The 13,610-nt window shown below is 47.9% G+C and overlaps 1 protein-coding gene across 2 annotated transcripts in view; it reads right to left on the bottom strand.

Moving 5' to 3' along the window:
• Positions 1 to 12,599, bottom strand: part of DOCK2 (dedicator of cytokinesis 2) — a 409,609-nt gene extending 397,010 nt beyond the window's left edge. For both annotated transcript variants that reach the window (XM_019945662.2, XM_033853554.2), the window contains exon 1: positions 12,503 to 12,599. In XM_019945662.2, coding sequence (XP_019801221.1) covers positions 12,503 to 12,545 — 43 coding nt within the window. In that variant the 5' untranslated portion in view covers positions 12,546 to 12,599. The remainder of the gene's footprint in view (positions 1 to 12,502) is intronic.
• Positions 12,600 to 13,610: the final 1,011 nt, after the last annotated feature.

The raw sequence follows: 13,610 nt of genomic DNA, 5'->3' as shown, positions 1-13,610 counted from the left end.
GTGGGAGCTTTTGAGACAGGTGGGACTTCCAACAACCCTGGAAATCCAATCTACTGATTAGCCACCAACTTTACTTAAACGTATTGAAATGCCCTGCTCATCAGGAGCCCAAATCAAGAGAAATAAGGGAAAAGTGAACATACCATTGCTACAGCATGCAGCTCACAGAAACAAACAGGGTTGGGGTCTCTGTGCTTCGGGCAATGTTAGGAGATAAGTACAGTATTTCACTTGGATTTATACACGAGGAAACTGAGGCAGACAGAGAATAAACAACTTATTCTAATATCTCTAACTAATAAGGCAGTTATCCAGAAGTCTGGATTCTAACCACTTCATATACTGCTTGACGCCCCACAAATGGTAAACACACATATTGTGTACCAAGCACATGTTATTTTTCAACAGATATTCATTTGAGCACCTACTGTGTGCCAGATACTGAGTATATGGCAATAGTGATAAATAAGACAGACAAAATTCCTCACACTTTACTTGTACCAGCTCATTTAATCTTCACAGTAACACTCCAAGGTATTCCCCTCCACGTAACATATGAGAAACTTAAAGAGAGATTAAGGAACTTGCCCGTGGCCACACAGCTAGAAAGTGGTAGAAAGTGGAGTCAAACCCAGATTGGAGTCTAAAGTCCTTATTTCCCTGACTAATCCATTGCTGATGTCACGATTTACTGTGTGTGTATGAGTATATATGTATGTGTGTGTGTGTGTGTGTGTGTGTGTGTGTGTGTGTGTGTGTGTGTGTGTGTGTGTGTGTGTGTGTGTGTGTGTATGTACTAGACTTGTTCATTTCCCATCTCCTTCAGCCTCAGCGAGGGTGGAGACTGAGTCTGCCTGTCGGCCACTGAATTCCCAGTGTTGAGAACAGCATCTGGCTCACAGTTGAAGTTCAATCAATATTTACTGAACTTTAAGAAATACTTGTTAAACTGAAGGAACACGAACATGAAGGGCAGGTATGTCTCTTCTTCTAAGTTTTTTCTTGCATTTCTTGAGATTACTTGTGAGATGCTGAGCCAGCTGGTCTGCCAATTTTGATTGCAGCCATCAAGTGCCCTGTGACCCTTCAGGATGGATTCGTACCTCATCAGGGCCCCTGCCACTTGCTGATGTGTTTCAAAACAAAAGCTTCAGCAAACACCAAGTGTTAATAGAGTTTGTACAAGTAGCTACATAAGAGGAACACAAACAATATTGGAGAAAAAGAATGTAATTGCCTGAAGCTCACTTCTCTAGTCCCTGAACTGGGCTTTGGATGGTCTCCACTCCAGGGAGAAACAGAACTAGCCGGTAGGTCCACTTTGGATTCAAGTGAAACATATTCGTTGAAATATACAAGCAGTTTGCCTGGAGTCTCTGGACAAGGTGTTGACAGCTGCAGCACCAAGGCAACATCCTGACATTGCATCAGGGAGGGTGAATGCGATGACCCAGCAGAAGCTTCTGGCAGCGAGGTCAGAGCTCAAACCCGGTGCAAGTCAGCAGTGGATGAGGCAGGAGAATCACAGCCAGAGGGAACCAAGGGGGAGGAGGTTTTCCTCCCCTGACCAGGAGAGGACAAGAATTACAACCTCTACGGAACACTTTCTAAGTATCAGACACTTCTCCAATGATTTTACCTACAGTCACCTATTCAATCCCAGCACCTGTTTAATCTTGTGGTGGGTAAAATTATGGTCAATTCTGTTTTACAGATGAGCAAACTGAGGTAGTGTGAGATGAAGTGAACAGCCCAGGGTGACACAGCTAGGAAGGTGGCGAGCCAGGATTTTGCCCCAGGCAGGCTGGCTCCAGAACATACACCCTCAACCATTACACCACACTGCCTCTCACTAGTGGATGTGTATTTAGCATGCTCCCTGCCAGGTGCTTTAGGACCCCCACTGGATCCTCCTAAAAACCTTACAGGTTGCCATAGGTGAGCCAAGGTGACATTCCCAGCCAACAAGAAGGAAGTTGAGATTCCCATGAGTTCTCTAAAACAGTGATTCTCAACTGGGAACAATTTCGCCCCCAAGGGAACATCTGTCAATGTCTGGACACATTTTTGGTTGTCACAAACCTGGGGGTGGGGGAGGCAGGGATGGGGAGTGGAGGAGCTCCTAGCGTCTAGCTGGGGAAGTCAGGGACACTGCTAAATGTCCTACAGAGCACAGGATAGCCCCATAACAAGAACCATCTGGCCCCACGTGTCAACAGTGTCAAGGTTGATGAGTCCTGCTAAAACATCATGCTGGGATTCACCCTCTCCTTCCCAGTGCTGCCAGTATAGGCACACGCACACAAACACTCACGCACACACTGTCTCACACTCTTCTACGTTCACACACTCACATGCTAGAATTGGAAGACAGGCTTTATGATGAAACCAAGGGCTGATTTCTCAGCCCCCAACCTCCAATGCAGGCAGCATATGGAAGGTTAGAAAGAAAGGTAGAGTGAGAGAGGATGGCTCCTGCTCCCCTGGAGCTTTGGGGAAATCTAGTTCAAGAGACAAAATGAACACACAAGAAACAAGAGGCTGCCTTTTTTTAAAAAAGAAAGGGCTAAGCTGTGGGGCACGGCAGCTGTGGGCTCTCAGAGAAGAGAGATCAAGAGAGGCCCCATCAAAGAACTGAGACTAGAGAGAGAGGAAGGGGCAGAGGGAGGGCAAGGAGAAGAACTGGGGTAAGAGCGCTGGGGAGGTTGGTGGGGAAGGAAATACCACAAGGGCAAGAAGGGAGGGGAAATCAGCTTGACGGGTGCACAGTCGCAGTGAGTCCTAAGGTGAGAACCATGGGGCTTGGTGCGGTGGCCAACTACAGGGGTCCAGGTGTTTGGAGCAGAATTCAAGAACACCCCAATTATTGTTGTGCTCTCTCTTAGGACTTAGCCTGCTGACAGGGAAGGGGGTAAGGGTGAGGAGATGAAGGCAAGATGGGGCAACTCACCTGAATCTTACGAGGCTACCAGAAAGTGTAAAACCTCCAACCTCTCTCCCCTCTCCATCCCCCACCTTCTGCCCACTCATTCACCCACCCATCCATCCGATCAACAACTCCTAAGTGAGCATCTGCTCTGTGCTAGGCACTCTGTGTGGGAGAAGAAGAAACACAGTATTGCAGTCATGGTGTTTACATTCTATGGAGGAGCCAGAGAATTCTACACAAGGCTACAATGAAATACGATGGGGGTGACAGCAGGGGCCACAGTGACCTGAAGTAAGGGGTGCACCCATCCCCAACCTGAGAAATGGGGACATTAGTACTAGTAACAGTGTTCTTTCCTGCCTCAAACAAAAAGAAGGAGAGGTTACTACTGGCTCATAAGCTTCCTGAGAGCAGAGACTGTGTTTTTCAGCTCTGGGCCCCAGTACTCAGCTCAGGACCATAACTTAGCATGGGTTCACTGAACTTAATTGATCTGAATAGACTATAAAAATAGTTTTCTTAATCTTGGCCACTCCCAGATCTAAGGATTCACACCCTGGGCAGAACACCTTGGCTGTACCTATTATATCTAGTTACTGAGTACATTTTAGCAGGGTCCTTAACTGGCTTCCATGAATGGGCCATAATGAAACTGTAATGCAAAACTGCACATGTGCATGTTTTTGTACGAATAGTGTTTGGATTCCCAAGGGTCCTGCGTTACAATAACGATGATCTTTTCTGCTAGTACCTTCTGTGGTACTAGCAGAAACCTACCATGTTTCTGCTAGTACCACAGAGCCAGATGGAATCAAATTCGACCCCCAACAGAGCTCTGCCGTCAGACAATAAGCCATCCAGTGGGGGAGACAACCTGCAGTCACATAACTAAAAGACAAGGTGAAAAATGAAGATTTTGATAAAGCAGAAGACATTTCTTCCAGGGATGAGATGTAAGAAAAGCACTGGAAAAAGGTTGCATTTCAGCAAGAGCTTAAATCTCTCTGCTCTTCAGTTTCCTCATCTCTGAAATGAAGATAAAAGTACCCATCTCTCAGGGTGGCCGTGAGGGTTAAACGTGGTACCGCAAGTGCTTTATGAATGGACTGGACTGAAAAAAGTTGAGGCAATGTTATTATTTATGACAATGTTGATGACAACTTAGATCAGGGGACTAACTAAGGAAGTCCCGTAGGTAGTTCCATTCTCCCAGCTGCTCAGACCAAAACCATGGTGTCACCCTTAACTACTTCCTTTTATACCCACGTCCAATCCATGAGGAAAATCCTGTTTGCCACCTACAGCACACACAGCTAAGCACATCTCACCTCCTCCACTGCTTCATCCTTGGGGGGGGTCCCCCACCATTTCTTGCCTGGTTATTGTAGTGACTGCCATACTGGCCTCCCTGCTTCCACCTTTAATTCCCCTCTATCTACTAACCATAAAACTTTTAGAATAATTCTTTTAAAATAAGACAGAACAGTGGTTGCCAAGGGGGAGGGGGCAGGGGAGGGATGGATTGGGAGTTTGGGGTTAGTAGATGCAAACCATTATGTATAGAACAGATAAACAACAAGGTCCTACTGTATAGCACAGGGAACTTCATTCAATACCCAGGGATAAACCATAATGGAAAAGAATATACATATATGTGTGTGTGTGTATAATTGAGTCACTTTGCTGTACAGCAGAAATTAACACAACATTGTAAATCAACTATACTTCAGTTAAAAACCAAATTAAAAAAAAAATAAGACAGAACATTCTGCAATTCTTCTCAAACCCTACAGTGCCCCACCCGCTTCCATTCAGAGTAAAAGCCAAAGTCCTTATAACATGTACCAGGCACTACTCAATACAACCTCTCTTCAGAGAACTCATTTCCTACAGTTCTGCCCCTGGGTTACTCCACTCCATTCACAGTGGCCTCCCACACATCAGAGAGGCTCCCTCCTCAGGACATTTGCATTGGCTGTTTATTCTTCCTGGAACACTTTTTCCTGAGACAACGACCTTGTCGCCACCGCCAGTGAGGCAAGCAGCAAAATCCCCCTTCCCGGGCAAATCCTCAGGGTCCAGCTGGCACAAGGTGTGCCCCTTTGCGGCAGCAGTCGTGGGCTCTTGGGACCTGACATTGCTAGCACTTAATCCACCCCAACAAATGCCTGCTCAGCACTGTCTCTGGTCAGACCCTGTGCTGGATGCTGAGGCATCTCTGCAAGTCACATGGCCCACCTAGGTCCCCTTCACCATCCTGGTTTAGGATTTGACCCAAGGGATCATGTGTTGTCAGGGGAACACTGAGTGCCCTGGGGCAATGTCTGGAGAGGGGTCTGGAAAAGTGCCCACATTGTCAGTCACATCCCCCTCCTGCACTGCTTTAAATCAGTGCGGAAGCTGACAGTGTCCTAGTGGGGTCAGAAAGACAAGGGATGGATGGCTTTTTCCAAGGAGAACTAAAAACCAAGTAAGACTTAAGATGTTGACAAACTCAGCCTGACTGTTGTTCACCTCACGCGAATTAAAGAAAGTGGAATGAAAGGAGAGCGTGCCTATTAAAGGGAACATCTGCAGTGCCTGCACACAGATTCCTCTGGAGTCGGGTGGCAATAAGCACTAGCATTCACCATTTGCAGAACATATGCTGCAAAACTCAGACTGTGGCACCCGTGTGCAATTGAATATTAAAGGCCTGTAAGCTTAAAAACAAAAAAAAGAAGCCCAAAGGTCCAGAAGTTAGCAGAATATTATGGTGACTACACTGTCTGTCTCAAAATATAGCAGCAATATAAGGATGCTGAACTCAAGAGGAAGCACAGCTTAGCAAACACAGTCTGTCAAGGCTCATTTAAGCTCAAACATTATGGTTGGGGGCAAGATGGCCACTAACTAATGTAGTTCCCATAAACCTAGGGATTAGGACCATCTACTTAAATGAACTCAAACAGTCAGCCCAGCAGGCACTCCTCAACAACCCCAAGTTGCATCCGAAAGTAGGCAGCCCAGGCACCTAAGAACTGGTGGTAGGAAGGAATGAGATTTCCAATCCGTGTGTTTTTGTTGCACCAGACTAATTTCTGGGGACCAGTCCGAAGATACAATTGGCCTCCATAGCCAAGATACACGTACTAAGATCCCTCTAAGCATTTCCTTTGCAATTTTTTCCCCATTGCTCCTCAGAGGCCTTCTGAGACCATCCTATTTAAGATTCCTTCCCTCCAATACTCTCATTCATGAGACAAACTCTTTTATTACAGGAGCACATATCACGATTTGTAGTGATATGCCTATTGATTTTTCCACAAGTTTCTTTTTGTCTTCCCCACTAGACTATAAGCTCCAAAAGGGTAGGAACGATATTGGCCAAATTCTAGTAATCTTACCGTCTAGCGCAGTGCCCGGCACATAGGAAATGCCCAATAAATATTTAAGAAATAAATGAAGAGTGAATGAGTGAACAAGTTGGTGAGTAAACGATGGTCTCTATCTCTCCTCCTTAGCTATTAACTCCGGCAACAAGAGCAGTCTAAGTGGTCCCTCTGTAGTAGAGTTCTGCCCTGGGTGTGTTTGGGATGCACGTTTGACTCATGCCTCCTACTCCAAGAATCTGTCCCCATCCACGACACCTGCGATCCTCATGACCCCACCCCATAACCAGAGCGTATTGGAAAAGGCAGCACCCTGCTCAGAGTGGGGCCCATTCTTAGCGTGGTGATGACCTCTGACCTGGGGGGCCTTTATTGAAAAGGTGAGTCAGTCCACTCAGATCTTCTCAGAACTTTGAACAAATAAACACAGAGAGAGGATTCAGAGGGTGCTGGCACTGTAAAGTCATGCCAGGTTGAGGCAGGTGGCATGCTGGTGGTGTCAGAACACTGTGGTGTTCTCAGAATATGAAAGTTATGAAGAGGAGAAGAGGAAGGAGAACAGCGCTCATAAGTTTAGAGCAGCTGGGAAGCCATGAGAAGACAGGCAGTTTTCCGGTCTCCTCAGACCAGGCCTTTCCAGAGGACTGCTGCCCATGTTTCCTGGATTTCTGTTTGATGTCCCTTGATGCTTAAAACACACCACTTCCCTCCTCACATACAGCCACACACCACATACCTTTTAACTGAACTACTTTAAGTGGATTTTGTTCCTTGTAATAAGAGTCTGTGCTGCAAGGGACTCAATCACCCATTGCGCACTCCCAATCTGTCCATCTCAGTATGGACCAGATCTGTCCAGGAAACAGCATCACCTGCATCCCTGGGCCAGGGAGAGGTCTCGCACTCATCCATAGTCCCCAGTCAAGATGTGAAACAGACCCCTTCTCAACTTTTGCAGAGCCTGTTATGATTTGAATTGTGCCCCACCCCACAAAACAAAAGATATGCTATATGCCTAACTCCCAGCACCTCAGAATGCAGCCTTATTTGGAGATAGTCTTTTCAGAGGTAGTAAAGTTCAAATGAGGTCATTAGGGTGGGCCCTCACCCAACATGACTGGTGTTCTTATTAAAACGGAAAATTTGGAAAGAGACACACACACAGGAAGAACGCCACGTGAAGACAGAGGCAGAGACTGGGGTGATACTTCTACTGAACCATGGGACACCAAAGATTGCCAGCCAGCAAGTCACTCGAAGCTAGGGGAGAGACACGGGACAGATTAGATTGTCCCTCAGCCCTCCGAAGGAACCAAGCAATAACTCCCCAGCACCACACATAGATACACAACCATAACTCGAGATGATCTGTACGGAGGAGAGGTTTCTGAGCATAACTGAAGCCCCTGCACAAATCTACCCAGCAGGCCCAGCTTCAGGGTAAACAAACCTTTCTTCTGCATTCACCCTCTGAGGACCCCTGCCTTGAAGGCTTCTTTTACAATCCCCAAATATCAGACCACAGACCACAGGTCAACTGTTAGGAACCCAGCTGTCGCCCTCCCTACTGCTCCAAATTCTCATGTTGAAGCTCCATATTTGGATCAGGTCTGTAAGGATGGGATTAAGTTAAAACGAAGCCGTCAGGGTGGGGCCCTAATCCAACTGGACTTGTGTCCTTCTAAGAAGAGGAGAAGACACAGGGGGTGAGCATGCACAGAGAGAAGAGCATATGAGGACAAAGCAAGGAGAAGGCAGGTGTCTGCAGGCCTAGGAGGCCTCAGGAGATATCAACTTACTAGCACCTTGGACTCGGAACTCCAGCCTCCAGAACTGTGAGAAAATAACTTCTGTTACTTAAGCCACCTGGTGTCTGGTATTTTGTTACGGCTGCCTGAGAAAACTAAAATATCATCCCTAATATCCTATTCCCTTCCTTCCTCAGGAATGCACACTGGATATTTAGCTGGGTGCATGGCTGCTTACATGGCAGACTACACTTCCAGGTTCCACTGCAGCCAGGTTCAGTCATGTGATTAGGTTTTAAGCCAAAAGGATACAAGAGGAAGTGTCCAGTGGGCCTTCAAGTAAGTGTCCTTAATGAGCAGTGTCATGCCCTTCTTGTTCCCTTCATCCTTCTTGCTGGCTGGAAAGTGGACCTGACAATAGAGGCTTAAGCAGCCAGTTTGGTTCAAAAGGCAGAAGCCTCGTGCCAAGGAAGCCATGCAGGAGACAGAAAGAGCCACGCTACTGCCTCTTCAGGGACCATTTCTGTGCTTTCTACATGAGAGGCAAATAAGCTTCTAGCTTGGTTAAGCCACTACTTTGGGCGTTTTCTGTCACCTGTAGTCATACTTATCCCTAACTGATACTGTTACTTGCTCTTTCTACCTCCTCCTTTTCTGTCTTCCATTGTCTCCTCCAAGGATAAAGCTCTGACCAATGACAAGAGTCTCAGGCAGAGAGGATTAAGATAGTAAAAGCCAAAGGGAAATGTTAATTATAAAGGGACTCCTGCGGGATTAACTAATGAGGCAGTGGGTAGATAGGTAAACTGTCACCCACTGCTGTTCCACTCTATGTCTAACCCCTGCCCCCCTCCCAAGTGATTAAATTATCTTCTTACAGGTGACACACCTGCTCAAAAACTCCACTGCTCACAAAATGAAGTCCAAACTTATAAGCTTGGTACTCAAAGCCCTTCACAACCTGACCATAATCTACCTCTCCAACTATTTTTTATTTCTACAAACATCCACTAAAACCAAAGCAGACTATTTATTGACCCAAAAGCCACACCCATTCCAACCTCCTGCCTTTGTCTATGATGTTTCTCCTCCCAGATTCCCTCCTAGTGTTGTGCAAAGGGTCTGGTGTCTGAAGACAACTGAATTTAAGGCCCAGCCCAAGCACTTCCAAGTTATGTGAACTCTGGAACTCTTCGTCTGTAAAATGAGAATAATAATATGCTGCCTCACATAGATGTTCTGAAGCCAGAAAAAGATACTGCATGAGAATGGGTCTTGTAAACCATAAATTACTACACTTATTCTGATAAGGCATGACTTTCCTGAGCCTGGCATTAGGGCACATTACCTGTCTCTCGGCTCTGCACCTATTAGGTACGCCCCTTGACCTCAGTCGCTAACTTTCATTGACCAGTCTCATTACTAATGCTTTTCATTACACAATGATCTCATGAAATCCATATTATCATTATTACTCCTACATAAAGTAGGAGTAATGAGGAAAGATGAGGAAACAGGACCAAATTTGAACTCACAGCCCAAGCTTCTAACCTTACCCGTATCTCCTCAAGGGCAGAGGCTGTGTCTTTTCTTCACAGCTACACTGTCTTGTCTGTGGAAACTCTTACCCACCTCCACCCAAGGGTCCTCTCTGGGACTCTAGTGGATCACATTTTAAAGCTCCATCAAGGAAGTAAGGAAGAACCTGGCCAGGGATCTACACGAGGCTCACCCTGGCTGCCCACCAGACAGTAAAGTGAGAAAGAAGCCAAGCGGTTCTGGTGATGAAGCTGTCCCCAGAAAAGCCATCCCCCCAGACAAACAGACACCAGCAGCCCTTGTCAGCTAGGCCAGAGGAAGAGGAAACCAAATGGCAAAGCAAAGCTCAGGTTTTCCTGTGTTAGGCTGGCTGGGACTCTGGAGATGTTCCAAGGAGCCCCTAATCCTTACACGGCTCTAGCGCTTCGTTTTCAAGCCCCCATACTCATTACCTCAGATACTCTTCTAAAAGAACGTCTTGAAAGACAAAAGTATTAATACCTAGACTTACAGTGAGGAAACTAGAGCACAGACCTGCCTGCAAAAATGATAGTGTCAGAACTAGAACCCAGACTCCTTACTCTCAGGCCACGGTTCTTTCTGCTGGGTGACTCCAGTCCCCTGTCTCATCATAACCTAAGCCTTGCCCTTCCCTTCCATCTACCTGGAGTCTACGGAGGAGGGTTGGAGATTACCTTCCTAACCTCTGACATTCATCTGCAGAGAAAAAGAGATCCTTTGATAAGCAGACACCTTCCAAGTGCTCTATGGCCCCCTAAAGGGTCATACACCTTCCGACTCCCAGCCCCAAACAGAATTTTCACAGGTAGGTGTGAAAACTCTCAGTTATACCATCAGAAGAATCCCCTGGGCCTAGAGCCTAACAGAGTTCCTAGTCTCTGAGCACATAGGTGGGATTTCCTCAGCAAAGGCGGGTGAAAACCTTACTTCATTCAGTAGCCCCCTCCCATCCTGCGATGTCATGTCCTGAACTGGGCTCCTAAGCAGAGAATAAAGGCTAAAAACAATAACTAATAACATTTAGTGAGGATTTGTACGACTGTCATTCCAGGCACTTTATATGGATCATTATCATTGAGTCCTCCCACAACCCTGGGAAGCAGGTGCTGTTATTACTCCCAATACACAGACAAGGAAACTGAGGCCTGGAGAGAGTAAGTAACTTGTCTAGCTCACAAGGCTGGGAAGCACTGGAAGCTGGAATCCAAGAGCAGGCGCCAGAGCCCATGAGCTTCACACCATAGCACAGGGCCTACACAGCAGGAACACACTACAGCCCTTCGACCAGAGGGTGGGACTCTTCCGCCACACTCAGCTGCCCCCATTAACTGCCCTCGTCATCCTGGACCACCAATACCATCCCTGTCTGCCACCCGGGCACCTTTGCTCTTCTGTCCGCCCAGCCTCCCTCCACACGGGCTTCAGCACAAATCTCATGTCCCTCCCCTGCTCAGAAGCCCTCTATGGCTCCCAACTGCCTCGATGGAAAAAGTCTCAACTTCTTAGCCTGGCATTCAGAGCCTTCCAAAATGTGGCTCCAACTTACTTTGAGCATCACCATTCCCTTCAATGCACCCTCCCCTCAAGGCGAAAGGAGCTACCACTCTTCTTTGCTGGATGTGCTCTTTTTTCCCTGGATAGTCCCTTCGTGTCCAGCTTTCATCTCCTAGACCACACTGGTCCCTCCACCTATAATGGTCTGCTCCATTTCTCAGTCCCCATCTTCACCTGAGCGGTGTTTCAGCCTGGAAGGGCCAGAGTTAGAGAAGCTTTATAGTTCAAAAGTTACTGAGTCTAGTTCAATATAGGTGGAGAAACTGAGAAACGGAGCCTCCTTCAGGGTATGGAATATTATTTGCTCTTTGGATAGGGACCATTCATCTTTAAACACTCCACAGTGCTTGGAGCCTAGTAAGTGAATGAATAAGTGTTGAGCCCTCCAGGACTGTGTTTCTCCAGCAGTGGCCTTGGGATTCCCTACATCATTCCCTACTCTTGGCCCTTGGATCTTCCAACATCTGACCTGTTCAACCCTTATCTCTGAGGGTGGTATCTGGTATTTGCCTGTGTAGCAAGCCACAGAGTGGTTTTTTAATTCATACTTATTTGAAAACCACAGTGAATCTATGGGGATTGCACCATGCGTGCCACTTAGTAGAAAGAGTCCTAGTACCTGAAGCCTCCCTTCCCCCAGCCACCACTTCCGGCCCTGAGCTTGAGGCAGAGGCCTCTGGGAGCTTAGATGGCTGGAGCTGATGAGGCTGGCTTCTTGGATATGCCCCTATAACCCGGTGGGAGCCTTTCTCCCCAGGGGCTCTCTGGGGCTGAGTGAAGGGTCTTGCCCTCCAGCCCTACGCCCCCAGCTTGCACAGCCCTCTGGACGCTCTGACAAATAAGGGTCATCTGACCCAGGAGGAACAGGCAGGGGAAGCGAGCAGATGGGTGTCGCTTTGGGCAGCGGGGGAGGGAGGCATGTTGGGCCAGGCCAGGCTCGGCCAAGGGAGAGAATGATGCTCCCTCCAAGAGGTCAGATGGGGTGAAGGAGTCCTTACAATGCCAGGAGCCTGACGCAGAGCCAGGCTGCTAAGAGCTCTGCTGGAACCCGTCTAGGAAATGCATAAAGCCTTTGGAGAGAGAGGGTAGCCCTGTGGCGGCAGCAGGAGAGGGAGCGGGCTGGGCGTAGCCTGCTGGGCAGGGCACCCACCTTCATCTCCCCCCTGCCTCCCTTTTCCTGCCCAGCTGGTGCCACAGCAGGCTGAGGGAGCCACTGCACCCTCAAAGCTTGAGTCAGTGCTCTGAGCCCACGTCTGCGCCGCTGGCTCCCCAGCCTCTTCCTATGCGGTTCTTCGGCCACCTGCCCTTCTCCCTGCTGAGGACCCCATGCCCACACCTACCCACTCCGTGTCGCTCCTTGTCAGTTTTGCGCCAGGGGGCCATGGCTTGGCCGTGGGGCGTGGGGGCGTGGGGCGGCTGCAGGCACCTCGCGTCGTCCTGTGGGGAAGCAGCCAGGGGGTGGCTAGGCGTTCTGCCGGGCCCCACTTCCTTCCTCTTTTCAAACTCCCTCTCAGGGCCCGCCCTCCCTCCCCAGGGTGACCCGCCCCTCCTCCTCTTCCTCCCTCCCTTTGGGCAGGGGCACCGCAGAAGGCTAGGGGTTAGAAAGCCCCCACAAAGCTTAGGGGCCACCTCCAACTTGTCTCCTGCCCAGGCAAGTTGGCAGAGGCCAAGCAGATACCTGGCGTCACCCAGGCCATCGCCACAAGTGCAGGAAGTTCCCTGGTAACTGAGCCTAGTGATTAAACCGAGCTCCCTCCCACCTAGCAGGAGCTTTAGCGTCAGATGCGGGTTCAAATCCAGACTCTGATGCTTTACAGCTATGCAACTAGGACAAATTACTTCATTTTTCTAAGCTTCAGTGTTTTTTTTCTGTAAAATGGGATACTGGTACCTACCTCATATGATTACTGCTAGAAGTAGAGAAGGCAAAACATGCAGCAGGTGACATCCAGGAGTTACTGTGATGACTAGAGGAGATATTACATGCCGTAGTTAACATATGAGTTAAACATCCACCTGGAGGGGAGGTCATTTGGAGTTTTATCCTTTTGGTGCCACGACCCATTTGAAAATCTGATAAAAGCTCAGGAAACTCTCCTCTGAAAATATACAAGCACAGAATTTATCAACAATGCCGGGAAGTCAAGGGTGCTCTAACAGCCAGCAACAGTGGACCCTGGCAAATGAGTCCTAGAGTAAAGGCTAATGGAGACATTTCTCAGAAAATGCTCTGGGAATAGACTCTATTGAGAAGCAAAAATATCTCTTTGAACCACAGTGATAAGACTGAATTAAAGTCTTCCTGAATTTTCTTTATTCATAACTCTCACAGCCCTTTTCTGATTTGCACTAGAGAGTCAATAAGATAGATTAGGCAATACCACAGCTGACAGGCAGCTATGGCAAGCTATTAATTTCACTTTATCTAAAGTTATTTCCTTTTCAGTT

The sequence above is a fragment of the Tursiops truncatus genome, chromosome 3, assembly GCF_011762595.2.
Source record: "Tursiops truncatus isolate mTurTru1 chromosome 3, mTurTru1.mat.Y, whole genome shotgun sequence".
Taxonomy (NCBI): domain Eukaryota; kingdom Metazoa; phylum Chordata; class Mammalia; order Artiodactyla; family Delphinidae; genus Tursiops; species Tursiops truncatus.
Note: the sequence above shows the minus strand (reverse complement) of the source record. Positions and strands in the feature narration are given on the sequence as shown.